Source organism: Balaenoptera ricei, chromosome 14 (assembly GCF_028023285.1).
Source record: "Balaenoptera ricei isolate mBalRic1 chromosome 14, mBalRic1.hap2, whole genome shotgun sequence".
Lineage (NCBI taxonomy): Eukaryota > Metazoa > Chordata > Mammalia > Artiodactyla > Balaenopteridae > Balaenoptera > Balaenoptera ricei.
The window spans coordinates 11,578,487-11,604,168 of record NC_082652.1 but is presented as its reverse complement, the minus strand read 5'-3'; the positions used below and the strand labels follow the sequence as shown (position 1 = coordinate 11,604,168).

The window sequence follows — 25,682 nt, the reverse complement described above, 5'->3', positions numbered from 1 at the left end:
CTGAGGCTGAGCACAAAGAAGCTGACAGCAGAGTCTGTCTCCAGGTCATGCTACCAGCAGCTGGACAGCAAGTCCTTCCTTGAATAGGGTCTGGACCATCTCCAGGGCCCATCCTTACCGTATGAGTCTGCTATGGCTGCTATAACAAATTAGCACGAACATAGCGGCTAAAAACAACACAAATTTATTATCTTACAGTTCAGAAGACTGCAAGTTCAAAAATATCTTGCTGAGCTAGTGAAGGTGTTGGCAGGGTTTTGTTCCTTCTGGAGGCTCTAGAGGAGAATACATTTCTTTGACTTTTCTGCCTGCTAAAGACGGCTCACAATTCTTGGCTTGTGGCCCCCGGCCAGCAATCACATCACTCTGACCTCTGCTTCCATTGTCACATCTTTCTCTAAATCCTCTGCCTCCCTCTCTCACTTATAAGGACTCTTGTGATTACACTGGGCCCACTGGGATAATCTAGAATAATCTCCGCATCGCAAGATCCTTAACTTAATCATATCTGTGAAGTCCCGCTTGCCATGTCAGGTAACATAGTCACAGGTTCCGGGGATTAGGAAGTGGACATCTCTGGGGGGCCATTATCCTGCCTACCAAAGTCACCAAAGAGACGGATATTCTAGAGTAGCTGGTGAGATTAACACCAAACAGATACAATGAACTTGATGCCTACATTTGTCTACAATAACACCTCGCGTGGATGGAGAGCTTACTCTATCCCAAGCACTGTGGTAAGTGCCTGACACGAATATCTCATTTATTTCTCTCAACAGTTCTCTGAGGCAGGCACTATTTTTACAATCCTTATTTTGCAGATGAGCGAGAGGCCCAAAAAGATTGAGCTATTCACCTCTGGTCAAACAGCCGGTGAGTGGAAGACTCCTTATTCAAATCCGGGTCTGCCTGACTCCAAAGCTGGTGCCCTTGACCATGTCTCTCTAATCCTTCTTTGCTTGTTGCTAATTTAGGTCTTTAGGCTGCTAAACACAACTGCCTCTCCTCACCCTACGTGCCAGCTCAGGGTGGCACACGACAAGGGCTCAATAAATATTTGTTGAATTTAATTCCCAAAAAAGTCATCTCTTGCTGGTTTCCTCATAACTTTTAGGGCATTCCCAATTCCCATATTCTCCTTCTTGCATCCAATACACTTTTTTTTTTAGTTTGTTTTTGTGTTTTGGCCACACCTCGCGGCATGCGGGATCTTAGTTCCACAACCAGGGACCGAACCTGCACCCCCTGCAGTGGAAGCATGGAGTCTTCACCACTGGACCACCAGGGAAGTCCCTGATACACTTCTTTTTTAAATAAATTTATTTATTTACTTTTGGCTGCTTTGGTTCTTTGTTGCTGTGCGCGGGCTTTCTCTAGTTGCGGCGAGCGGGGGCTACTCTTCGTTGCAGTGCACGGGCTTCTCATTGCGGTGGCTTCTCTTGTTGCAGAGCACAGGCTCTAGGCACACGGGCTTCAGTAGTTGTGGCACATGGGCTCAGCAGTTGTGGCTCGCGGGCTCTAGAGCACAGGCTCAGTAGTTGCGGCGCACAGGCTTAGTTGCTCCACAGCATGTGGGATCTTCCCGGACCAGGGCTCGAACCCGTGTCCCCTGCATTGGCAGGCAGATTCTTAACCACTGTCCCACCAGGGAAGCCCTCTGATACACTTTTATTGGGCATCTATGTGCTGCCCACTGGAGAAATTCAAAGATAAATAGAACACGTGGTTTACTTCCGGGGAGCTCACTTTCCAGTGAGGGGATCATGATAGTGACCTAGGAGTAATTTTAAGTTTTTCTCTCTTTTCATCTCTTTAGACAATTAGCGGTGAATGTGAAAAAAGGAGATATCATTGTTATTGTTTTCCCCCAGCTATCGAGGATAGAAACCAGAAACACCAGAAGAGGAGGCTGGTAGCTCTTTCAGACTATTTTTCACGTTAATACATATTTTCACTATGCACACAGTACAGGGGCAGTTTTAGGTTTTGTTTCCCTTTTTAAAAAAATGGGAGCATGGTCTGCAGATTATTCTTATGCTTGTTTTTCCATTTAGGAAGGCACAATAGATACATTGCCAAGCTCACTTCCTCTTAACTGTTTCATTTCCCTATTGGTGCTCATCAAAATTGTTTCAAGTGTTCCCCCCGTCCCCAAACTTGCAGGATAGGAACTTCCTTTTGCAGCTCAAGTCCTGGTTACAACAACCTTGAGGAATGACAGCTCTACCTTTTACTAAACCATGGGGCACCTCGTCCCCAGAATGATCTTTCCAAAACATAAGTTTGATGATCTCTCCTCTCCCAAATTTCCCCAAGGCCCTGCAGCATAAATCCAAATCCCAACTGCCTGGCCTAGCATGAAGATTTTCAGAAGCTGGCGCCTCGTCCAGAATCAGCCTTGAGTGCTGACGGTCTACACACACATTCCACACCCCCATGGGCTTTCTTCATTCCGCCTTAGTGGTCTTCTTGCAGACTCTCCACTGCACAAGCCTGTCTGGAATCCGGGTAAATTTTACTCATTCTTCAGTTTCTGCTGAAACATCACTTCCGCAGGGTCCTTCCTGGCTCCTCCCAGCCTGGGTCTCCCTTTACTTTCTTTCACCCTGGGGGCGTGCATCACACTAGTAATTAACTTACTCAGTGTCTGTGTTGCCTGCCCTTCTCTCTCATCCACTTGAGGGTCTTTCTCCTTTACCTGCTGTACCCCCAAGGCATAGCACAGTTGGTGGCCCACTGCAGGTGTCAATAAATGTTTGCTGAAAGGGTGACAATGAATGACTCATGGGGAAATTTTACTGCTCCTAGTTAATACACAAATGCGTAGGTACAGTCTCATGTTGAATATTTGGTTCCACTGACAGTGATAAAAAAAGAGAAAGATCGCTTACCAAAATACAGGCATCCTACTTTCTTTTTTAAAAGTACCTTATCTATTTTAAGAGTCGTTCTCTTCTCGTGGTTTTTATTCGTTTATTTATGGCTTTAATCACTGTGATCCAATTTATTTTTTTAATTTTATTTTAAAATTAGTCAGTTTTATTTTACTAATTAATTTTTATTGAAATATAATTGATTTACAATATTAGTTTCAGCTATACAACACAGTGATTCAATATTTTTACAGATTATACTCCAGTTAAACTTATTACCAAATAATGGCTATATTTCCCTGTGCTGTACAAATAGATGTGATCCAATTTATTTTAACGGAGTCTTTAAAAATATAATTATCTGAAGCGATTGGCAACTTATCTTGCTGTTTATTGTTTCTTTTGTCTCTTGCTCATGGTGAATTGTTTCCTTGTGTGTTTTGTAATTTCAAACGAGTTGATCTTTATTTGTGGGAATTCTGTATGTCAAGGCTGAAGGTTTGTCCTTCCAGAGCTTGTGTTTAGCTACTTTCTTCACTTGGCGGTTCCCCACAGTGTAAATTAAAACCCAAACCTATGTGAGTACAGTCGTACTGTGACAAATTCAGAGGGGGCATTTCTTGCCCACCCAGGCCCACCTAAGGAGAGATAAACATCCGAGTTATCACCCTATGCTGGCTGGGTAGATTTTTCTAGAACCCCACTCCCTTCCGTAAGAGTGGAGCTCTTTGAGGGTCCTTGTTTGTGTGGAGGCCACAGTTCCAATTCCCCCCCAAACTTTGTCCCCTCTGTCCTTTGGTTTGTTTGGTTGGTTGGTTGGTTTTTGGTTTTTTTCTTTTTTTTTTTTTTGGCCATGCCGCACGTCTTGTGGGACCTTAGTTCCCCAACCAGGGATTGAACCTGGGTCCTCTGCAGTGAGAGTGCAGAGTCCTAACCACTGGACTGCCAGGGAACTCCCCCCTCTTTCCTTTGGCACCTTTAAAAATCAAAGACCTCCTCCTGCTACTCTGGATTTCATACCCTCTTTTTCTGACTCCAGAAGATTATCTCTATTTTCTCCGGTATTTCTAGTTGACTATCAAATGTGGGAAAGTTTTTAGATTATCTAGTCCAGAATATTGCCCAAAATGGAAACCCAGTGGACTAGTTTTCAGATCTTTCCCTCATTCTGTATGCATGAGTCTATTTTTTTAAGTCACTTTGTTCTCCTCTTATTTTCTGTATATTTACCACCTCTCTCCTGTTCTCTTACATTTACAAGTTACATTACAGAACAAGATGCCTTATGCTAATAATTTCTCAGTATAAACCATTCTTTTTTTCCCTTAGTATTTGGCTCTTATTATTGGCTCTTTTTCAGCTCCTAGCCTATCTTTTTTTTTGTAATTTCCTAGTGAACAGGCACCAAATATAGTTAGTATTTAATCTATATGTCACCTACTCATTTAAATGCTCTTCTTTAAAAAAAAAAAAATCTAACCCAGTCTTGCAGATAAAAAAAATCTTGAGGTCGACAAAACTGCTAGCAATGTTTCCATAAAAACTGTTGTCAAAAGACTGGCAAACTTGGTAACACTAGGTAGCTAAGTTTTTAAAAATTCAGTACTAGTAATGCAAGTCACATCTACAATTTGAACGAAAATTCTAACTTGCTTCAAACTTATTTTAGGCCTAGATAAATTACTTTTGGTCTTAGATCTAGGAATATATGCATATAAACATTCTATTGCTATACAAGTATACTGTGTACTTTATACAGATAATATTTGCAGCCTAGGGATGCTGTAGCAGTATTTGTAATACTGTTCATCCTCACTCATAGCTTACTTGGAACTTCTCCTTAACATAATACCAAGTAAGAATTAGATAAGTATTAAAGTGACTACTTTTGTCATTGCTCTAGTCAAGGTTACACGTTAGCTAACTTATAAATAAGTCACTCTCCATGACAGAAACATCAGCCACTGAAATAGTTTATGAGCACAGTCACAAAGTTTTTTCAAAAGGACTTTTAAAAATTCTCTTAGGGAATTCCCTGGCAGTCCAGTGGTTAAGACTCCACCCTTCCAATGCAGGGGGTGCAGGTTTGATCCCCCGTCAGGGAACTAAGATCCTGCAAGCCGCGGGTTGCGGTCAAAAAAAAAAAAGAAAGAAAGAAAAAAAAATTCTCTTAGTTATGTCAGCTTTGGTTAATGAATATTCTACCTGGCTTTTCTTCTCAGCCTCCAAGAAAGTTTTAAGAGTTGGTAAATCCCAATTTTAAGGATTTGGAGAATTGTCACTGTAGCAGTTATCTATTGCTGCATGACAGACCACACCTAAACGCAATAGCTTAAAATAACAATCGTTTAATTTGTTCCTGAGTCTGTGGGTCAGGAAGTCTGTCAGGGCTCAGAGGGGCAGTTCATCTGTGTCCCATGCGGTGCCGGCTGGGGTGCATTCATGTGGGGCTGGAGGACCCACGCTGGCCTCACTCACAGGGCTGGTGCTTCAGCTGGAACGGCTTGAACGACTGGGGACTGCGCGGCTGGGCCTCCTTCCTTGTGGGGCTGGCTGGACTTCCTAGTGTGCACGGGGCCTCCTGGCTGTCACCTGAGTTCCCGGACTCCCCTGCCTTGGCCTCTTTCTCCAGCAGGATAGCCTGGACTTCTAGACATGGCAGATGGTGTCCCACGCTGGTTAAAGTGGAACCTCCCAGGCCTCAGCTGGGAAGTTCCAGAATAGTATTTCCACCAGATTCTGCCACATTCCATTGGTCAAAGCAAGTCAAAGGCCAGCCTCCAAGGAGTGAAGAAATAGATTCCACCTCTTGAGAGGGGAAGAGGCCCCCATCCACAGCGACAGGAGGAATTGTTGGCAGCCATCTTTGCAGGCAATCTACAACAGTTGCTTTACCCAACTAAATACATAGCACCCATTCTGTTTATAAAGTTGCTACAAATCAAAGGGGGAAGTTTATTAACGACAGTTTAGGATAACTTAATAACTAGTATTAGGATAGTTCATAATACTTAGACTAAAGATGTCAAGGTATTTTCCTAATATAAATACACTTAGGGCTGCGTTTAAATATCACCGTCATTATTCAGCACTTAACAGTTTCAAGTGAGAAGGCACAATCTCACTTGATTAACAATAAAGCTTAAGTTAAATTCAACTCCTCCTTAGGATCTGGGGGATTACCTTTACTTATTTATTTGCTTGTTTATTTTCTAAACAGCAATTCTATATGGCTTGACTTACTACATTTTCCCATCTCAGAATAATTTCCAAAGTCCTTTTTTATTTATTTATTTTTCCTTTTTTTTTTTTGGCTGAGCCATGCCATGCTCCAGATGGAACCCATGCCCCCTGCAGTGGAAGTGCAGAGTCCTAGCTACTGGACGGGGGAAATTCCCGTGGGTGATTACCTTTAGTTCCTTACCTCTGTGTGTGTCTTCTCCCTGGTGGTCACTTAGGAGTATGGGGAGACATGAATAAATTATCTTGTTTTCTTGTTCTGATGTACCATATTGTAGGCTTGGAAGAACTTTCTAATCCCACTAATTGTTTTTAAGAAACAACGATTTTGATTTTGCAAATTTTACCACACCGAGTTCTCCACAGTCGGGTACACCAAGATCTTACCACTGCAACCCTTCCTGGTGTTAAGCAGATGGATAATTTTGAAATATGTACGTATGGAATTAAGTTTCGTGACTATCCAAATACGCCAACCACTTCCACGGCAGTTGGAATTATGCAGTGGAAAACATTTCCAATGATGCCCTTTTATGTGTTAATTTTGCAAAATTTATTCTCAATTATAATTTCAAATCACCTGAGCAACAGAAGAAAATCAGAAGTTGTATCAAAACCAAGAACTTATTTGAATTTAGCATTAAGAAAACATTTTTAATTAATTAATTGGCACAAGTTGAAGATAACCCGTATTTAACAAGCCAGTTCTGGTTGACATTTGCCAAAATATGACATATTGAATATGTTCTCTTTATTCAATACCCCTTAAATTAAATTGTGAAAAAAAATTAAAGCAGAGGGTATAAAATAATCTACTTCCATGAGACTCAGGAAAATTTAATTAGATACCCCTTTAAGTAAGAAATTTGCTTTTGTAAAATTTTTTTTAAATCTGTACTTTAAATGACCTTTAAATTTCAAGACTTTTTCAAGATACAATTGTCCAGTCCTCATATTCATGAACATGCCAGATATTTTAATTTCTTGCACATCTGCCAAGTCTCTTCAGTTTAGAACAAGATTTAATTCTAAGGTGCCTCCCTTTTTAAAAAACACACTTTCTCCAAGTCAAAAGAATTTTTAAAAATATATTTTGAAGAAGCCCATAGGCCGCAACTAAGACCCAGCACAGCCAAAAAAAAAAAAAAAAAAAGACTCTAAGGCATTGTCTAAACTAGTACAAAAGCCACTGGTTGAAAATGAAAATGTTAAAAAAAATTCATAATAAAAAGATAAATTGTTAAAATATATATATATATATATATATTTTTTAACCATCTATATCTTTGAAACACTTAAAATATTTTCAGGTTTAAAAATCCTCCTCCAGACTGACCTGCGGCAGCCTTGGCTCTTCAGTGTTCAGTACTACTCTCTTGCTGTACTTTTCAACATTACATTGATTTTAAATACACTTTTTTTTTAAATCACATTGCCATTGAACTTGGGCCAAATACTTTGAAAGAGTGAGTTTAGGGGGATTGGAGGAATGGGATGAAATATCTATAAATAGCAGTTCTCTGTGTAGCATGCACTGTATAATAAAGTGTGTGTAACTCTGCCATGCAATGTAAATAATGACAGTAATTTGCATTTTCTTATTACTATTCGTCCTCGAATTGAATCTGTGGTCTTTTGCCAATATTAAGGTCTATTTCTCACTTCCTTACATCCCCCAGGGTCCCTACTATGATGGGAGTGGGTAGTCAACAGTCCCCTTGTTCAGCACACAGATCTTAATGACAGGTACACATCCAGCTGCTTTTTTGCCTCTGCCTTTTCAGTCTCACAAACCCAAAGGCAGTATGGTTCACGGCTGGACCAATGCCGAACAGAGCCAGGCCAGTGTAACTACACTTCCATCACCTCTTTATTGACACCCTTTTCTCTTTTTAAATCCCAATGACCCCGGAGATTCTAGCCCAAGGCAATGACACTGAACTCCAAGTAGGGAGAATTAGGAAGGATTCCAGAAGAAGAAATATTTTTAAAATTTTACCAGCCTGGAGGGCCTATTATTAATGTGACAGAATAATATGATTAAGAATAAACTGGACTTATTTTCTACTCTAGACTCATCACAAATGACTAAGGGGGATTTTTTTTCCCCCAAGCAATTAAGTCTTAGAGTCCTGGGGTGCTGGGCTTGCCTTGCTCAAGGGAGCTAGGATGCCTAGGATCTTAGGGACTTGAGTGGATTCTCAAGCTTCCAGGCCCTTAGAGGGGCAGGGGTGGGAGTGCGTGTGAGAGGGGAGTGGTCAGGCTCCGTGAAGCTCCACGCTCGGGACGCAGAGCAGCAGTGGGGAGCGAGATGGCGGGAGAGAGACAGATTACGCGATCCAGCTTATCAACTGCGATGTGCACACAAACTGCCCGGAGAACTTGTTATAATGGAAGTCTGATTCAGGAGGTCTGGAGTGGGTCCAGAGACTCTGCATTTCTAACAAGCTCCCTGGTAATGCCCATACTATGGGTCCTGGGGCCTCACTTGGAGCAGTAGTGGGTAAGGGGGAGGAGGTGGGAGGACTTCGAAGGAGGGGCACAGGAAAGTCTAAACTTCATGCTCTGTGGCATTGGGAGGAATGACAAAAGTTCTGGGTGGCTGAGTTGTACGCTGAGGGAAAGGACACTATTATCAACAGAACTGTCCATCTTCAAAGGGATCATCCAGTCTGTACGAAGAGCGTCTATTCCAACAGACTATGTAAAGAACTGAAGACTAAGAGCCCTTCCCCAAATGTTCTGGCCTGTTTCCCCACAACCTCTTAGACTTCTTGAATGACCCTACAGAAGGGAAGGAACCCAACTCCCAACCCCCAATAGATTGAATTTCTGAACTGCCTTGGCCTGTGGAAGGAGCAGTAGAGGACCTTGAACCAGATATATTTAATGTAGAAAAACTGAAAATTTTGAGCGCAAGTGGCATGGAGCAAATTCACGTAAGTTACCCTTTCAATCTCAAAGAGAATCAAATTCAGGAATCTTTAAATAGCCATTTCATTAGTTATTCGATCAACAAATGTTTAGGGGATGCTGAATGAATTTCCCTAAGTTCCAATGTAGGGCATTTCTGGACTTCTGACAAGAGAAACTAGTTGTAGGGGACAAGTAGCCCCAAAAGACCTGAGGACTTAAATTCCTTGTCAGTCAATGATCTTGCTATGGTCACCAAAGAAGATGGCCCTTCCCCTTATACACACTCTTCAAATTGCCCTTTGAGATTTTTCCCTCCTTCAAGTCCTAGCTCTTCATTTAAACATGATTTCACCAGTATAAACATGTTCAGGAGAAAGACCCAGTTTGATTTTCTTCTGCCAGCCTCTTCCAAAGATAGCCTGAATCCCATTCTCTCATAAGAACAAGTCTTAAAAATAAACTAAGGCAGTAAGTGCTGTGTCCAAGGCCAAGTTTGTTCCAAAGCTGAGAATAATAAAATTCAGGGTTCCCTTTCCCTAATCCAATTTTAAGAGCAAATGCCTTTTGTTGTTAATTTTGTTTGCAAACTCTGATCCTGCCATCTCCAGGACCTGATATTTTATTAAAGCATTTCCAAATCCGGTTCTGATTATATAAGAAAAGTGTGCGCCTGTGCTCTTCAATGTCACAATTCACATGGAGAGAGCAGCTTGATTTGCCTTAATCCCCCAGAAGGTCTAAAATCTAGGCACAGCGTAAGAAGGAATCGCTATACCTTTTGCCTGATCATCTGTCCTTGAGAAATCAAAAGTCACAAGTGCTCTGATGGTGTTTTTGCTTGGCCAGCAGATTTTTTTTTTTTTAATTAGTTGTCAATGTTTAACATACGAGAATTTCACATACAAATCCAAGTTTCTGGTTTCTCTTGAAAAATCAGAAGAGCTGGCACCATTTGGTCGCTGTCCCTCATGGCTGAGTGCTGGCGTGGTGACCAGTTGTGACCCTTATGGCTGCAATCCCTCTCCTGTATTCAGGGATGTCAACAGTTCACAAGTCTTGGTGGCAGGCAGATGTCACTTCCCACTACTCAAGCTATATACCTGGTACTTACTAGCATGTGACCCAGGCCTGGCCAATTAGGCATGTCTCCCCAGGTTTTTATTTTTATTTTTTTATTTTATTATTATTATTTTTTAATTTTTTGGCTGTACCACGCGACATGCAGGATCTTAGTTCCTAGACCAGGGATCGGACCCGCGCCCCCTGTAGCGGAAGCGCGGAGTCTTAACCGCTGGACCCCCAGGAAAGTCCCTCCCCAGGTTTTTAATGTGGCACTAGCTTTAGGAAAACTCTAGTACAGGAGAGAAATGAATTCTTTCTGACAGTAGAAATGGTTAAAGCAACATCCAGTTTGTAGGGTCAGCTTGGGGTGGGGTGGGCGGGCAGTAGCCTCTGAAAGTCGGCAGCAAAAACAGTTTTCTTACTAGTTTCGTTCCGTGGAGTAATTTTGACCATGGTTTCAGTTCCACGGCCTGTCTCTGTTCCATTTTCCAAGCGGGGGTCTCCAGAATTCTGACTGTGAGCTATCCAGTATTTCATTGCTACAATCCTCTTCTGCTTAAATCTTTCATCTATAAGCTCTGCCCCCTTGAGGCAGGGCGTAGTGTACACCCAACCCTCTTCCTTTATATATTAACTTCAGGCTACTTACAAGACATGTGAGCTTGGAACTCAGGTCTTCTCTCCCTCTCTCTCTTTAAAGTGATAGAGTTTTGTCACTGGGAGAAAAGCTAAAGATCACCTAGTGCAAAAATCGGCAAAGTAATGAGAAAAGTTTCCCAGATGCCCCTTCCCTCCACCACCATTCTCTCTTAACATCTCATTGGGCAGAACTGGATCACAGGCTCACCCTTTAAGCCAATCAGGGGACTAGGTTTGTTGTGATTGGCTTAGCCTAGGGCAGTAGTTCAACTCTGCCTGAATATCAGAATCAACTGAGAACCTTTTATAATGCCAACTGCCGGGTCACACCCCCCGGCCACATTTAATTGGTCTGACTGGACTTCTGGCACTGGAATTTTAAAAAATCCTCTGGTGCTTTTAATATTAACCCTCTCTCTAGTTCAGCCCCACCCATTTTTACGAATGCCAATACTGAGGTCCAAAGAGATATTAATTAAGTTGCCTAAAGGACTATACCTTCAGTTAATAGCAAAACAGACAGAAGCAAAACCACACACAAATGACATTTACTAGGACACCTTTGTTTTTCCAGAAAACTCATTTGAGTACCCATTCTTTTTCTTAGAAAGTGAAGTCCTGAGGAGCTCCAAGACTAAGAAGCAGTAGAATATAAGGCGGTGGTTTTCAAGCTTGAGCGCATCAGAATCCCCTAGAGGGCTTGTTACAACACGGAGAGCTGGGCCCACCCCTGGAGTTTCAGATTCAGTGGTTTTGGGGTGGGGGGAAGAATAATGAGCATTTCTAACAAGTTTCCAGGAGATGCTGCCGCAGCTGGTCCAGCGACCACACCAGCCACCACCAGAGTGGCTAAGAGCTTGGGCTATAGAATCACACCATCTTGGTGAGATCCAGTTCTGCCTCTTATACCAAGTCAGAACATGGGCAAGTTACTTAGCATACCTATGAAATGGGGTCGATAATAATAGTGGCCTGGGTTCATGGCAACAACTGAATATGCATTGAGAACGTAAAAGCACTTAGAACAGTGTCTGGCCCATAGTAACTGCCTAATGAGTGTTAGCTATTAGCATTCATTCATTCCTTCATCAAACAATTATAAATTGAGTGCTTCCTTTGAGACAGGCACTGTTCCAGGCACCAGGAGTACAGTGGTGAGGAAATCAAATGAGCTTACAATCCACTGGGGAGGCACACAATAAATGACCTCATAAATATAAGATAGAATGTCACACAGAAGAATTTTGCACTCCAAGCAAACTGGACAGCAAGTGCACACAGTTTTATGAGAACTTGGTCAAGTTTTGTTTGCATCTTCCAGCTCATGGAGGTGGTGGCAACATGTTCCTAATGCAAAAGCCCCTTAGCAGCATGGCTCTTACCATGGCAGTTGAATAAAGCCCAGTTTATGGTTTTTATAGTAAGGTTCTCCAGAGAAACAGAACCAATAGTATTTACATATATATATATTATATTTATACTTATGTTATAATACAAGTATGTTTAAATATAATTTATATTTATACTATGTATTATATTTATGTAGATTTAAAAATATTTTTATATTATACGCCATACAATAAATAGTAATATATCACTATACATTATATATACTATTTTTTTAATTTAAAATATATTTTAGATATATTCATATTTGTATAGATATTTATATAACATAGATATCATAGGAATTGTAGGAATTGACTCACATGATTATGGAGGCCAAGAAGTCCCATGATTTGCTGTCTGCAAGCTGAAGACTCAGGAAAGCTGGTCCAAAGGCCTGAGGATCAAGAGCGCCAATGTCCGGGGGGCAGGAAAGGATGGATGTCCCAGCTCAAAACGAGATCAAATTCACCTCTCCTCTGCCTTTTTTGTTCTATTCAGGACCCCAGTGGATCGGACCACGCCCACCTGCATTGATGGGAGTTATCTGCTCTACTCATTCTCCCACTTCAAATGCCAATCTCTTCCAGAAACACCCTCAGAGACGCTCCCCCAAAATAATGTTTACAAGCTCTCCAAGCATCACTTGGCCCAGTCAGGTTGACACATAAAATTAACCCTCCCCGGCATAGTCACACCAGCCAATTCTTTAGGTTTCGTCTGAGAGGAAACATTTGTGACAAGAACAGGACGGGTGAAGAGCTTACTAGAAGAGAAAGAGAGAGGCGGGTGGAATGCACCAGATGCTTTACCTATGTTATTTCACCTAATCCTCACAGCCATCTTGGAGTAGATATGGTTGGACGAGGAGAGAAGTAACCTGCCCAAAGCTGAGCGGGAACGGTGGTACCCTAGCATCTGCACGACCAGTGCCAGGAGGAAGCAGAGAGCAGGGGCGCTGTCACATCACAAGCCCCATCTGACCCCCTTCTTCTGACTCCCCAGGCAGGGGCGAGGGTGAAGCCATATCTGCCATCGTGTATTTGTCCTCTGTCCCTCTACTCTGCTCCTAAAACAGATGACAGTGATGTCATAAGATGCAAGGAGCAGCTACTTCTGAATCAGAACACTTCTGATCCTGGTCCAAACTCATCTTCTCCCAGGACTGCTGTCTTTCTCAGCATGTTAAAAAACAAAAAACAAAAAAACTTTACTATGGATGTAATACATACTCATTGCTGGGAATACAGACCAGCAAAATAGAAGAAAACAAAAGTGGTCCATAATCCCCTCACCTCAGAAAAAAATGCTAACATTCTGATACCGATTCTCCTCAGCAGCTTGAGACCATAGGCAGCCTGTCCTCTATGCTTAGTAACTAGCCTTTTCCAGTTACACACATTAACCTAACTGGAAGTTACTTACTTTTTATTTATTTATTTATTTTCGCTCTGGAGTTGTTTCTGGAGGTCGGTCGGTTCTGTAAATTTTGTTGGGTGAGGGAAATGGATTTGGGAGACGGACTGGAGTTGGAGTTCTGCTTGGAATTGTTTTTCAATTTGAAGTACTCACCTCCCAGCTTTGGGGCCAACAAAGTATTTCGAGCCTTTTTTCATACGGCAACTGTATTCAAGAACTGTAAGCGGTGGCCTTGCCTCTCCTGCTCCCGCGCTCGCTGGGCTCGGGACGCCCCGCCGCACCAGAGAGAGGGCAGCTCCGGCTAGAACGGCGGAGTTGGAGCGAGGCTGACTGCCAGGGCCTCCCGGTAACCAAGCAACAGAGGCCTTAGCAACGGGGAGGGGGTGGGACCGAGGGAGGAAGTCGGAAGCAAGCGGCTAAACCTCGCGAGAGTTGCGTTTGCGCGCGAACTGTAAGTCCGTGGGTCTCGGGGTCAGGTCTTGGCTGGTCGAGGTGCAGGCCCCTGGGGGAGGCGACAAGGCCACCGGACCCAGCCACCTTCGTCACCCTGTCATGGAGACCTCAGCGCACAAGCAGCAGCAGCAGCAGCAGCAGCCCGAGGCGGGCAAGATCAGGAACCTGCCCTGGTAGGAGGAGGCCCGGCTGCCGCGGGGAAGGGGGTCGGCCGCGCGGGGAGGTGGTGGCCGGAGTGGGCAAGTGGCAGGTCCCCAGCCCGACCTCGCCCCGCCGCCCCAGGGTCCCACCTGGGTGACAGCACAGGGGTTCGATCTCGTGTCTTCTGACACTACATTGACCTCCGTGGCAAAATATTCTTCTCTCTTGCCAAAATATTCTCTTCTCTCGGTGCGATTATTGGTCAGATTCTAAACTAGAAGAAGATTGCTGATGATGATGGTAACAACGCTCCCTAGTTAACTTTTATTCAAGTGACTTTCTATTAGATTAGCAGGCACCCTATTAGGTGTTTGAATTTTACAAAGACACTAGGAGGAAGGTACTGTTATTCCAGTTTTACCAAAAGGTTAAACGACTTGCCTAAGGTCCAGAGTTGGAAAATAAGTTTGTATTTGAACCCAGCTGGTCCAGATTCAGAGCTTGCACTCTTAACCATCCTACTTACACAACTGTGTCTTAATGATGGTTTAAAGACTGAGTGGATTTGACTTGATTTCGGAAAACTCCAAGTTGTTTCTTTTCAGTTTATTGTTATTGTAGTAAAAACACATAACATACAATTCACAGTTGTAACCATTTTAAAGTGTACAGTTCAGTGGCATTAAGTACATTCAGAATGTTGTGTAACCATCCCACTATCTAGTTCCAAAATTTTTCATCATCCCAAATGGAAACCCCATACCCATTGGCAGTCACTCCCCATTCCCCCCTCCCTTAGCCCGTGGCAACCACTAATCTACTTTCTGTCTCTTATGAATTTGCCTATTCTGGATATTTCATATAAATGGAGTCATACAATACGTGGCCTTTTGTGACTGGCTTCTTCTTTTTTGTTTTTTAATATTTATTTATTTATTTTGGCTGCACCGGGTCTTAGTTGTGGCACATAGGATCTTCGTTGCGGCATGTGGGATCTTTCATTGCGGCATTCGAACTCTTAGTTACAGATGCATGCGGGATCTAATTCCCCAACCAGGGATCGAACCTGGGCCCCCTGCATTGGGAGTGCAGTCTTACCCACTGGACCACCAGGGATGTCCCGTTACTGGCTTCTTATATCAGTAATTGATTTCCTTTTATTGCCAAATAACGTTCCCTTGTGTGGCTGTACCACCATTTATTTATCCATTCATCTGTTAAGTTATATTTGGATATGAGTTCAATTTTGGATTAATTTAGGTACTCATCCAGGTTGAGATTATAGGCAGACAGCTGGAAAGATGAAATGAGAGCAGTTTTTCAGCACTATTGATATTTGGGGCCAGGTATTTGGGGTGGCGGGGGAGGGCATGGGGGTTGTCCTGTGCATTGCAGGATGTTTAACAGCATCCCTGGTGCCTTTCCACTAGATGCCAGTGGCACCCCCCCACTCAGCTTTGACAGTGGAAAATGTCTCCAGATATTATCAAGAGTTCATTGGAGGACAAAATGGCCCCGGGTGAGAACCACTGAGTTAAAGGGTTTTGTACCTCTTTCTCTTTTAGTTAGGATATGAAAGGATTCTTTTGCACATAACAAAATGTTCTTGCCTTTATATATGTTGTAATCAATGCTAAATTGTATTTCAGGGTTGAAAAATACCGGCCACAGACACTGGATGATCTCATTTCTCATCAGGACATCTTGAGTACCAGTAAGTATCCATGTGTCAGCGGCTGGTATCCTAGTCGCAGGACCTGGATACATTTCTTAGGAATGTTGTCTCTACTGAGTAGTAATTTTGAAGGATCTGATTGAGCTTTATGGGATGTGGCTTTAAGAGCTGAGTCCTTCAGATTTTTCATTCCTGCATCTGACCCAGATTTGAACATATGGTTGAAGTACCTTCAGCCCAACTCGGGCCTGCAGTGAATGAGGCAACTCTCAGAGACTGATGGCCTCTCTCTTTCTCCCCCCGACCTTCAGTTCAGAAGTTTATCAGTCAGGACCGCCTGCCGCATCTCCTTCTCTATGGTCCTCCAGGGACGGGAAAGACATCCACCATCCTGGCCTGTGCTAAACAGCTGTACAAAGATAAGGAATTTGGCTCCATGGTCTTGGAGGTAAATGGGAGGTTTACTGTTACTCTCGAAGGACTCCAGCCTCTTACTTTTAGTTCTGCTAGTTTTGTTTTACTTTACAAGTTAGTTGCCCTGCTGGTGGTTGGGAAAGAAGGAGACGTAAGATGTTTTAATTCACTTTTTTTCTATAATTGACATTTTTGCCTTGACTGGTACAAGCTAAAGGGCAGTGGTAGGACTAGGTGTCTTTCTTTGCTGTTGCCAACTTTTACCCAGATCCTCAGTGGTTGCTCGGTTGATGGCTGTCCCCCATGTGCCCCCAGATCCCTTCTGCATGTTGCTCCATGCTGTTCTTGCCCCGCCCCGGAAGGCTGAGCTGTGTCGACTGCGAGCTCTCTTGCCCTCTGCCTCCTGGTTGGGTTTGGCCAGCAGGGGCCTGGAAGGGGTTGGGGAAGGGAGAAGGAGGCCTGGTCCTGCCCTGGGGGTCACCACAGGCCGACAGCTTCCCCACCCGCAGGGCACAGCACGCAGCCTTCCCCCCGGCCAGCGCCACTCCCCCACCAACCCCTTAAGACTTGGGGGTGATAATGGGCCCCAGCAGGCCCTGAGGTATTGCATAGCCCTTGTGGTTTCCCCACACCTCACCAGCACCTTTTAAACTATCTCTTCATTTAATTCTCTTCAAATTACTGAATTTGAGTATGCCATCTGTTTACTACTAGGACTCGACTGATATACTTAGCTTACGAAATTCTAAATTTTGTCTATTGTAAGAAAAAAACTGTTTAACTTGCTTTTGTATTATAGAACCTTGCTGCCACCAGTGTTCTTACTTCATTGTATTAAAAACTTGGTAACTTCTGGGTTGCTCTGGGTTGTGGTAGCTAAAATTAGCCTCATTCTGCTCGTGCCAGAGGTGCTGTTCACCGTGACCGGACCAATTAATTCTTCCTCCAGAGCTTGTCAGTGATTGTCCTCAAAAGGGGGAGGAAAGACAGGCATTGGCCTTTCAGAATATAATGGAATGATCTAGTGAGTTGTAAGTTTTAAATATAATTGTGATCTTATTTTTAATGATTATCTCTTATCTGTCCTTAGAACTAGAGACCTAGCTTGCTGAGCAGGATTGATGAAAAGATACATTAATTCACAGCTAGCACACCAACATGTTTTCTATTATTTTGGCTTCTCTCTTTCACATTTAGCTGAATGCTTCAGATGACCGAGGAATAGATATCGTTCGGGGACCAATCCTGAGCTTTGCTAGCACAAGGACAATATTTAAGTAAGAATTCTTTGCATAATTTCTCTCCCTAAAGATTTTGATCAGTGAGGTGATAGAGTTTAATTTCTTAAATCCTCTCCTTTGCCAGTTTGTAAAAGTAAGGGGAAAAGAAAAAGGCTTTGTCAAAAGCAGTCATGAAAAAGAGATAAAGTACAGGAATGATGGTAAGAAATATTAAAATGCAAATATTAAAACAAAATATTATCTAAATCTATATTAGCAAGTTCTCTGGGGAAGCATTAATTTCATTACATCCTAAGACCGGAGGAGCTAGTTTGAATTTAAACAAAAATGCATTGAGATCAGGGTGGATAACTAGGATGGTGGTAAAAAAAGAAAAAGAGGAAAAAGCAGAAGTGAAGGGGGTGGGGAAAAAGCAGCACTAGAATAGAATAAGAGGCTACTGGGTGGAAGAAAGATGAAGGTGCCAGAGGACATAATCTAACACAAATACAGAAATTAGACCTCCGTGCCCTTTGACCACAGATGTCTGCTTTGGTCAAGAGTTCTAGGAGAAATGAACTTCATGAGCCAGGGCCTGATGGCACAAATGTGAAGGTGTAGGTTTGGGCCTGGAAGTCGAAGGGAGATTGAAGAAGCCTTTTTAGGTGGTACCATTTGTTTTCCTAGGAAAGGCTTTAAACTAGTGATCTTGGATGAAGCTGATGCCATGACTCAGGACGCCCAGAACGCCTTGCGGAGAGGTAAGGAGCACAGCCGTGTGCGGCGTGTGTGGCTGAGGAACGCTTCGGAAGGAGAGTTGGCAACTTTGGACATGACATAGGACGTGGCTCCTTTTCAGTTTTCATTCATCTTCTGGCCCAGCGAAATCTCTGTATACCTTTCACTGTGTATCCCACCTGATGACCTAGACAAAAATCTCTATACCGGTGGTTACCCCTTTTAATAGTGTAAAGACATTAGCCTTTTGGGGACTTTTAGGTATGACCAGACACTGGTGTCTCATCCTCCTTCTCCATTGGGTTCAATTTCAGGGTTGGGAATTTGTACTGTTTGATGGGAGGGAATGGGAAGTCTTTCACTTCTAAACTGCTAGATAGGTCTTTCTGCTGTTGGTACCGTTAGATACAATATAGCCAGGAAAATAACACTGGAAATTTAGTTGCACTCAGAAAGCTGACATGACTTCCCTACTTGCCGGGAGAATGATTGGGCCAGGAAAGGAGAGTATACTGTGATTTGTTGGTCTTAAGGCGCCTGGTGCAGTTAATTTCTTTGCAAGGACATTCTTAATCTCTCTCATTAAGATTCTGTGGTAGACAGCTAGGAGAGAAGACAATCTTTAGGAATTCTGGGGAGGAGTGGATTGCAGCCCATGTTTAAGAAGAGGAGGAGGAGGACGGAATATCTTCTGGTCCTAGAGGCTTTGGCCACCTTTCTTCAGCATCTTATTCTGTAGAGTCAGTCTGGGCAGATCCCAGTGTGAGAACGTTGGTACCTACAGGATGAAACTGGTGTCACAGGCATCTCTGAATTAGGGTTAATGCTTTCTCGAATGCTCTAAGGGTTCGAGACAAGGTCCACTGGAAAGTCTGCAAAAAGCCATCCCCCTCCCCCGCCCAGTAGAAGGTGGCACATCATCCATTTGCCAAATAGAATTTTATGCAAAAGGGCAGGCATACTGGATTTCGTATCTTAGTGGAATGGAATGGCAAGAGTGCCAGAATCACAGCCAGTCATGAAAAAGGAAGCATTTTGTTCAGTCCTGTGGAGGGGACGTGTTCATCAGCTCTGGGGAGAGAGGGGCTGGTCTCCAGGCTCACCCTCTCTCGCCACAGTAGCATTCCCACTTGTTTGCATTCTTGATTCCCCGCTTCACGTGACCATAGGAAAGTTCAGGGTTTCTGGGTCCCTTGAAGAATCAGGATGGACGTGAGGTGGTTTTCTTTTCCCTTGCCAGTGATTGAGAAGTTTACTGAAAATACCAGATTTTGCCTCATCTGTAACTATCTGTCAAAGATCATCCCCGCCTTGCAGTCCCGGTGTACAAGGTTCCGATTCGGTCCCCTGACCCCCGAACTCATGGTTCCCCGCCTGGAACATGTCGCAGAAAAAGAGAAGTAAGTATGTTGAAAAGCAGGGAAAGGGGGGCCTTGGAGACTGGGTGTCACGTAAGGTGGCTACTGGTACGTCTGAAGGCGATAACGTTTGTAAACAACTCGGGAGAGCCTGGCACAGGGTAAACCTCACTGTCTGTCGGCCGCCCTGGTAGCTCACAGACGTTCTTCATAAAGGTCATTTGGTTCCTTACTGGAGTCCATCATCCTCCCCTAGAAGCGGTCCCACTTTCCTCCTACTCTTTGTCTTTGGAAACTGCACGCTGCCAGGTCCCTCCCGTTAAGATGCCTCTAGCCTTTCTCGGCTAGCAGGGAAGGTCCTGAGACATCACATTCTGTGTGGTCAGATGCCAAGCCAGTAGCCAGCCCGAGCTGCTGCTGATTCGACGGGTGCTTGGGCTCTGCGAGCGCAGATCTCGCCAGCGCCCTCTCCTCTCCAGAGAACAGAATTCAAAGCTACCTGCTCAACATAGCAGTGCTTGGCCGCAAAGGATGGTCTTGCTAGACTTGGACTGGGCTGTGACTACTCACGTGAGGCCCACGTCCCCAATAGCCAGAGCGAATTCTGGAGCCTGTAAATCAGGAGAGTATTGTTAACTCCGTCCTTCCCTTTTTTCTCTTTAATGGTTTCAAAGCCTTGACCTTCACAGTCCATCTTGTTCCCTCGGGGAGCATTTGTGCTTCAGGGCCTCTACATCCCTCCTGCCTGTTGCCTTTCAGAGTCGACATAAGTGAAGACGGGATGAAAGCGCTCATAACTCTTTCCAGTGGAGACATGCGAAGGGCTCTGAACATCTTGCAGGTAGGGCACCGCTCCTAGCACATCTCGAGTTGCTGCTTCAGAATACTTTTTCAAGAAAGACGTAAGCAGCAGCATGACCAATGGGTTAATTCAGAAATCTAGAACTGGTAAGACATCTCATAGTTTGTCAAAGATGTACTCCCACCTTTGTGTTTTGGTTAATTGAAAGAATAATTTGTTGCAAATAAGGGAAAGATAGGGAAGGACTCTACAAAGTAACGTAGCCGACAAGCAGTGGCCTCCTCTGATGCGGCGAGCTCTTAGCAGTGTAAAAGGTACAGGGCTCGAGCTCTCCCGTGCCCACCCGCATTGCTGCCTCCGCAGTTTCCTCCTGACCCTCCTGCAGCTCAGTGGCTGCAGCAGCCGTGGTGACTCTCCCCCTGTCTGCCCAGAGCACCAACATGGCCTTTGGGAAGGTGACAGAGGAGACCGTCTACACCTGCACGGGGCACCCACTCAAGTCAGACATCGCCAACATTCTGGACTGGATGTTGAATCAAGACTTCACCACGGCCTACAGGAGTATCCTTTCTCTTGTCCTTCGGTCGGTGCATCAGGTGCCCGAGGCCTGAACGTGGCCTCACGAGCTCAGGCTGCAGGCAGCACCTACACCCTACTGGCAAAAGCCAAGTGGCTGCACGGGACACCTTTCAGCTTGTCGTGGGAGCAGGGTGTCTGTCGGGGGGATGGGTACTTGTCTTTCATGCCCCAAATGCTTCCCGCAGGGCCCTGAGCTGGGTATGGCTTGAAGCCGCTTAACTCACAGATGGGAGGGAAGCAGTTAGACCTTGGGTGGAAGGTGCAGTCATTTTCAAGCAGTTAGTGTTACTCTTGTTTTGCTATGAAATTAAAATCTAGGTGTAGTGATGGAAAGCCTTTTGGGCAATGCATTTGGTTCTGTTCTCTACTAGACAGAGATATCTTTCATCTCCATTAATGGAGATGAAAACAGAAAAATAAAAACTGGGGTCCAACACGTGCAACTTCACATTGAAGGAAACAGCTGTGTTGGTATGAAAAGCCCTACTTTCAAGTCATTCTCTGCAGTGTTTGTTCTGGAATTTGTTCCCTTTGCCTTAACTGCTCCTCTCTAGATATCATGGAGTTGAAAACTCTAAAGGGGTTGGCATTACATGACATCCTGACAGAGATACACCTGTTCGTGCACAGAGGTAACCTAGGTTCTTCCCCAGTTCAGAAGCTATGCAGGTGGTGGCATGCATCGGGGTTAAGGGTGGCTGGAGAGGGGACGTGACGCTTCATTTTGGAAGCAAAGAAACAGGAATGAAGAGGTGTAAACCCGGCCCCCCATTTTTAGTTTTGTTTTGCTATTTATTTTTTTTATTGGGTTGGCCAAAAAGTTCATTCAGGTTTAAGTAAAACTAAGACACATTTTTAATTTTCGTGAAGAACTTCATTGAATAACGTATTCACTGACCGAATGAACTTTTTGGCCAACCCAATATTTGTGTGTCTGTGTCTTGCTTTTAAAACCTTGTTCCAAAAATACTTTTTTTTTTTTTCATAAATTCATTTATTTTATTTATTTTATTTATTTTATTCTTGGCTGCGTTGGGTTTTCGTTGCTGCGCGCAGGCTTTCTCTAGTTGTGGCTAGCGGGGGCTACTCTTCATTGTGGTGCACGGGCTTCTCATTGCTGTGGCTTCTCTTGTTGCAGAGCACGGGCTCTAGGCGCGCGGGCTTCAGTAGTTGTGGCACGCGGGCTCGGTTGTTGTGGTGCACGGGTTTAGTTGCTTCGCAGCATGTGGGATCTTCCCAGACCAGGGCTCGAACCCATGTCCCCTGCACTGGCAGGCGGATTCTTAACCACTGCGCTACCAAGGAAGCACCAAAAATACTCTTTTGACTTCTAGAATGCTGGGGAGAAAGAGGAAAGAAACTCCTAAAGGCTAACTTACTTCCTCCAAGGGTTTGTATTTTACAGCAGTATGTTGGAGTTTGTATTTCTAAAAGGCTATTTTCCCCAAAAGTAAAGAAGGAGAAGGAAGATCTAGCTTCACATAACCAAAGCAGCCTCAGCTAAACCATCTTTAGTTCCACACTTGGTCGTATGTCCTGTACAGAGAATTGCTTCTCTACCTTGAGAGCACATGTGAATCACCCCAGACCAATCCAGTTGGCCCTTTTGGGGGAGAACCAGACACGAGTGTATCTTTGAGCTCTACGTGAGAATCACCCCAGGCCAATCCAGTTGGCCCTGTTGGGGGAGAACCAGACACGAGTGTATCTTTGAGCTCTACGTGAGAATCACCCCAGGCCAATCCAGTTGGCCCTGTTGGGGGAGAACCAGACATGAGTGTATCTTTGAGCTCTACGTGAGAATCACCCCAGGCCAATCCAGTTGGCCCTGTTGGGGGAGAACCAGACACGAGTGTATCTTTGAGCTCTACGTGACATACTGTTCAGCCTCCTGGAGAAGCTCTGCCTGCCCAACAGCCACCTGCAGACACTCGGGTCCACGAACACTGTTCTGCCAGTGCCTTTCCAGGCCTCTCCCTGGCTGGCTGGCATGTGAAATTCTGCCCAAGAACATGGTTGGCTCAGGCCCAGCTCTGCACTTTGTGGATGCTGAGCATGAATCGACTTTTAAAAATTATTTGTTTTGTTTTTTGTTTTTTAACATCTTTATTGGAGTATTAATTGCTTTACAGTGGTTACGTTTGTTTTTAAATTTGGGACAGCGAGTGAGAACTTAGCTTTCACGGTACCTTACAGAGCGGCCCGGTGCTGACAGGGCAGTGTGGATGGCGCGTCCATCTTCTTACGATCACTCTGGAACCTGCTCATTTTTCTTTTTGGCTACCCTACGAAGACTAAAATGAATAAAAACTATGAAAACCTATGCAATTTTTACCTCCTAGAGGTGTGGTGTCTTGAGATTTGTGGCCTCAAGAGGTTAGTCTTACGTATCTGGTGTGGAAACTCATACTTGTCTTCTGTGATTTTTTTTTTTTTTATAGTAGGTAATGACAGACCCCACTCATTTGATTTTGTTTTTCCCCCAGTTGACTTTCCATCTTCAGTTCGAATACATTTATTGACCAAAATGGCAGACATTGAGTGAGTATTTATTTCCCAGTTTTAATTCTTTTCCTCCTTTTTTCCCCGTTGTGAGTTTTTTGTTTCTCCTTGCTTGGTTTCAACTGTTTTGTCTAAATCATTCATATACAGTATAGTTTTTGCTGGGATTATTGAACGAAGCATGGGGAAGGGTGTGAGCTGCTTATGTAAAGAACACGGATAAACACAAAGGCAGGTACAGCTCAGTTACGTATTTGAGATAAAGGCCTCTCCTTCGACCTCAGAGGCCTGGTCCACCTTGGTTCTAGACATGCTCTTGTTATTTGGGAGGCCTGCTTCAGTTCAGACATCTAGGTCGTTTGGGGACGGCCAGCTATCCAGCTGTTATTAAGGCCTTTTGCCATACGAAAGCATATTGCAGGGAAAGTAAACATAAACTCAATTTTCCACTTTGCCTGGTTCAGTAAACAGTTATTAGTCCCCAGTGAAGCTGGCAGCTATCATTTAAGTAGACAAAAGCACTAGGTTCAAAATAGATGTCCACGTAAGCCAACTAATTTGCCGTCGTTGGCTTTCACACGTACCAATTAGGTCACTTCTTATCACTACACTGTGAATAGCATGATTTTGCTTTCAATGGCTGGGCACTTGAAAGGTGGCAAGATGAAATACCAGTGTCTTGCTTTATTGACCACAGAACCACAGATATGGCAGCCAAACTTCCCAGTGAATTAGGAGGAAGGGAATCTTAATTATAATTCCTCTCGATGCATTTTGCAGGTGAAGAAATAATGCCTAATCACATAAATTTTACATATCTGTATAGAGCTTGAACAAGTTATGTTCAGAACCCTGCTACTGGGAACAATTTTTTTTAATTTAATATTTCCTCCCCAGTTTGAATCAAATAAAGGAGTGTTTGAGGCAACCAAGAAAATGTTAGGGGACATGTACAAGGTTGCTGCCCAGAATGAATTTCTCTCACCTCTTTCCTTTCCTTCTCTGGCCAACTTTCAGTCTGACTGTTATTGTTCTCTTCAAAAGGCAGCTGTTGTGATAGTCTCTCTTCTTACCTTTTGTTTGATTTCTTTTAGGTACAGACTTTCTGTTGGCACCAATGAGAAGATTCAGCTGAGTTCCCTCATTGCCGCCTTTCAAGTCACCAGAGACCTAATTGTCACAGAGGCCTAGATGCTGAGGACCACTTGCTGCCTATTCTCAGGCCCAGCAGTGACTGGAGAGCAGGGGACACAGTCACCCCCAGTTTCGGAGAATTGTTCCAGGCGTGGGTGGGCAGACATGTACCCAAAGTACCGTGTTTGTGGCTGGCTGGAGCAGGGATGTACAAAGCAGTTTTAATGTACAGCTCTCTCACTGCACTGCCCATTTGTGTTTTATAAGGGGGGAAAAAAAAGCAAAACCCTTTTTTAGCCTTAAGGCTTTTACCCTTGAGTTGCCTGGATGATAGGAAATGGGCTACCCCATTTGGAATAGCAGGCCTTCAAATCTAATACAGTCCAAGTGTCTTCCAACTCAAGGCAAAAAGAACATCTTCAGAGTTAAGTTTGTAAATCTAAATCTGTGGCGCTACTTTAAATAGGTGTTAATGGATTTCTGGCCCAAACTATTATACTCTTATAAAGTGGACTCAATTTTCTTTACTTTAAAAACTGGCCTGCCTTTTTATTTCTCCTTTTGAAGTAGAGGAGTTGCTAGCAGGTTCCCAATTGTGGTGTGGACAGTAGCGAAAACATTCATTTTAAATGATGCTATCGGGGCCATAGGTCGTTCAACACTGGCTTGTTTAACCCGGGGCACATGAGACTAAGCCTGACTCTAAACCTGCAAGTGCTGAAAGGATTGAGACTCTTCATATTTAATCTAAATGTAATGCAGTGTATCTGCGAGCATTTGTGCTGCATGTGTGATTAGTGTTCTGCACAATAAAAATAAAGCAGCTTGCTTGTTGTGTTACAAGTGACTCCTTTCCTTAGCCAATTATACACACGCTGACTTGTTCAACTTGCATTTATATGAAAAAGCCTCCTCCGTCCCTGATATCAGAGAATCAACTTTCTTTGGAGGCTGTTCTTTATAAAGGTGTCCAATTCTTATCCTATCAAAAGGGAGACGTCGGTTTTGTGCATCACACGCATAGGCCTCGCTGCCAAAGGACAAGAGCAGAGTCTGAAGCTAATGGCTGGGGGTGGGGTGAGGGGCTCAAGGAGGCGGCCCAGAGCCTCTCAGACTACACTGTACATGATA

At 43.9% G+C, this 25,682-nt stretch overlaps 2 protein-coding genes and 1 non-coding gene across 9 annotated transcripts in view; 1 reads left to right on the top strand and 2 right to left on the bottom strand.

The window, feature by feature from the left end:
* KSR2 (kinase suppressor of ras 2) overlaps nucleotides 1-13,862 on the bottom strand; it is a 430,186-nt gene extending 416,324 nt beyond the window's left edge. For 5 of the 7 annotated variants that reach the window (XM_059893622.1, XM_059893618.1, XM_059893626.1 and 2 more), the window contains exons 1-2: nucleotides 13,689-13,862; nucleotides 12,440-12,513 (exon numbers count right to left, since the gene is read on the bottom strand). The gene's annotated coding sequence lies outside the window, so the exon portion shown is untranslated. Of the gene's footprint in view, nucleotides 1-12,439; nucleotides 12,514-12,928; nucleotides 13,186-13,688 lie in introns of all 7 variants that reach the window. The other 2 variants (XM_059893620.1, XM_059893623.1) reach the window with 2 other exon arrangements.
* Nucleotides 3,753-3,825, bottom strand: TRNAE-CUC (transfer RNA glutamic acid (anticodon CUC)). Its single transcript has one exon. It is a non-coding gene; the product is annotated as a tRNA-Glu (tRNA).
* Nucleotides 13,863-13,971: 109 nt separating the features above from the next.
* Nucleotides 13,972-25,394, top strand: RFC5 (replication factor C subunit 5). Its single transcript, XM_059893848.1, has 11 exons — nucleotides 13,972-14,161; nucleotides 15,779-15,843; nucleotides 16,116-16,252; nucleotides 17,416-17,495; nucleotides 18,126-18,199; nucleotides 19,417-19,576; nucleotides 20,294-20,375; nucleotides 20,768-20,897; nucleotides 21,470-21,547; nucleotides 23,402-23,456; nucleotides 24,512-25,394. The coding sequence occupies exons 1-11, from the start codon at nucleotides 14,088-14,090 to the stop codon at nucleotides 24,606-24,608; spliced, it is 1,032 nt and encodes a 343-aa protein (XP_059749831.1). The 5' UTR covers nucleotides 13,972-14,087; the 3' UTR covers nucleotides 24,609-25,394.
* Nucleotides 25,395-25,682: the final 288 nt, after the last annotated feature.

What these genes read in the sequence shown, in the direction of transcription:
- RFC5 (XM_059893848.1), top strand. Translation starts at nt 14,088, where the DNA reads ATGGAGACCTCAGCGCACAAGCAGCAGCAGCAGCAGCAGCAGCCCGAG. An exon ending in AGCACAAGGACAATATTTAA is followed by an intron (nt 17,496 to 18,125) that starts GTAAGAATTCTT and finishes TTGTTTTCCTAG; the next exon opens with GAAAGGCTTTAAACTAGTGA. An exon ending in ACCAAAATGGCAGACATTGA is followed by an intron (nt 23,457 to 24,511) that starts GTGAGTATTTAT and finishes GATTTCTTTTAG; the next exon opens with GTACAGACTTTCTGTTGGCA.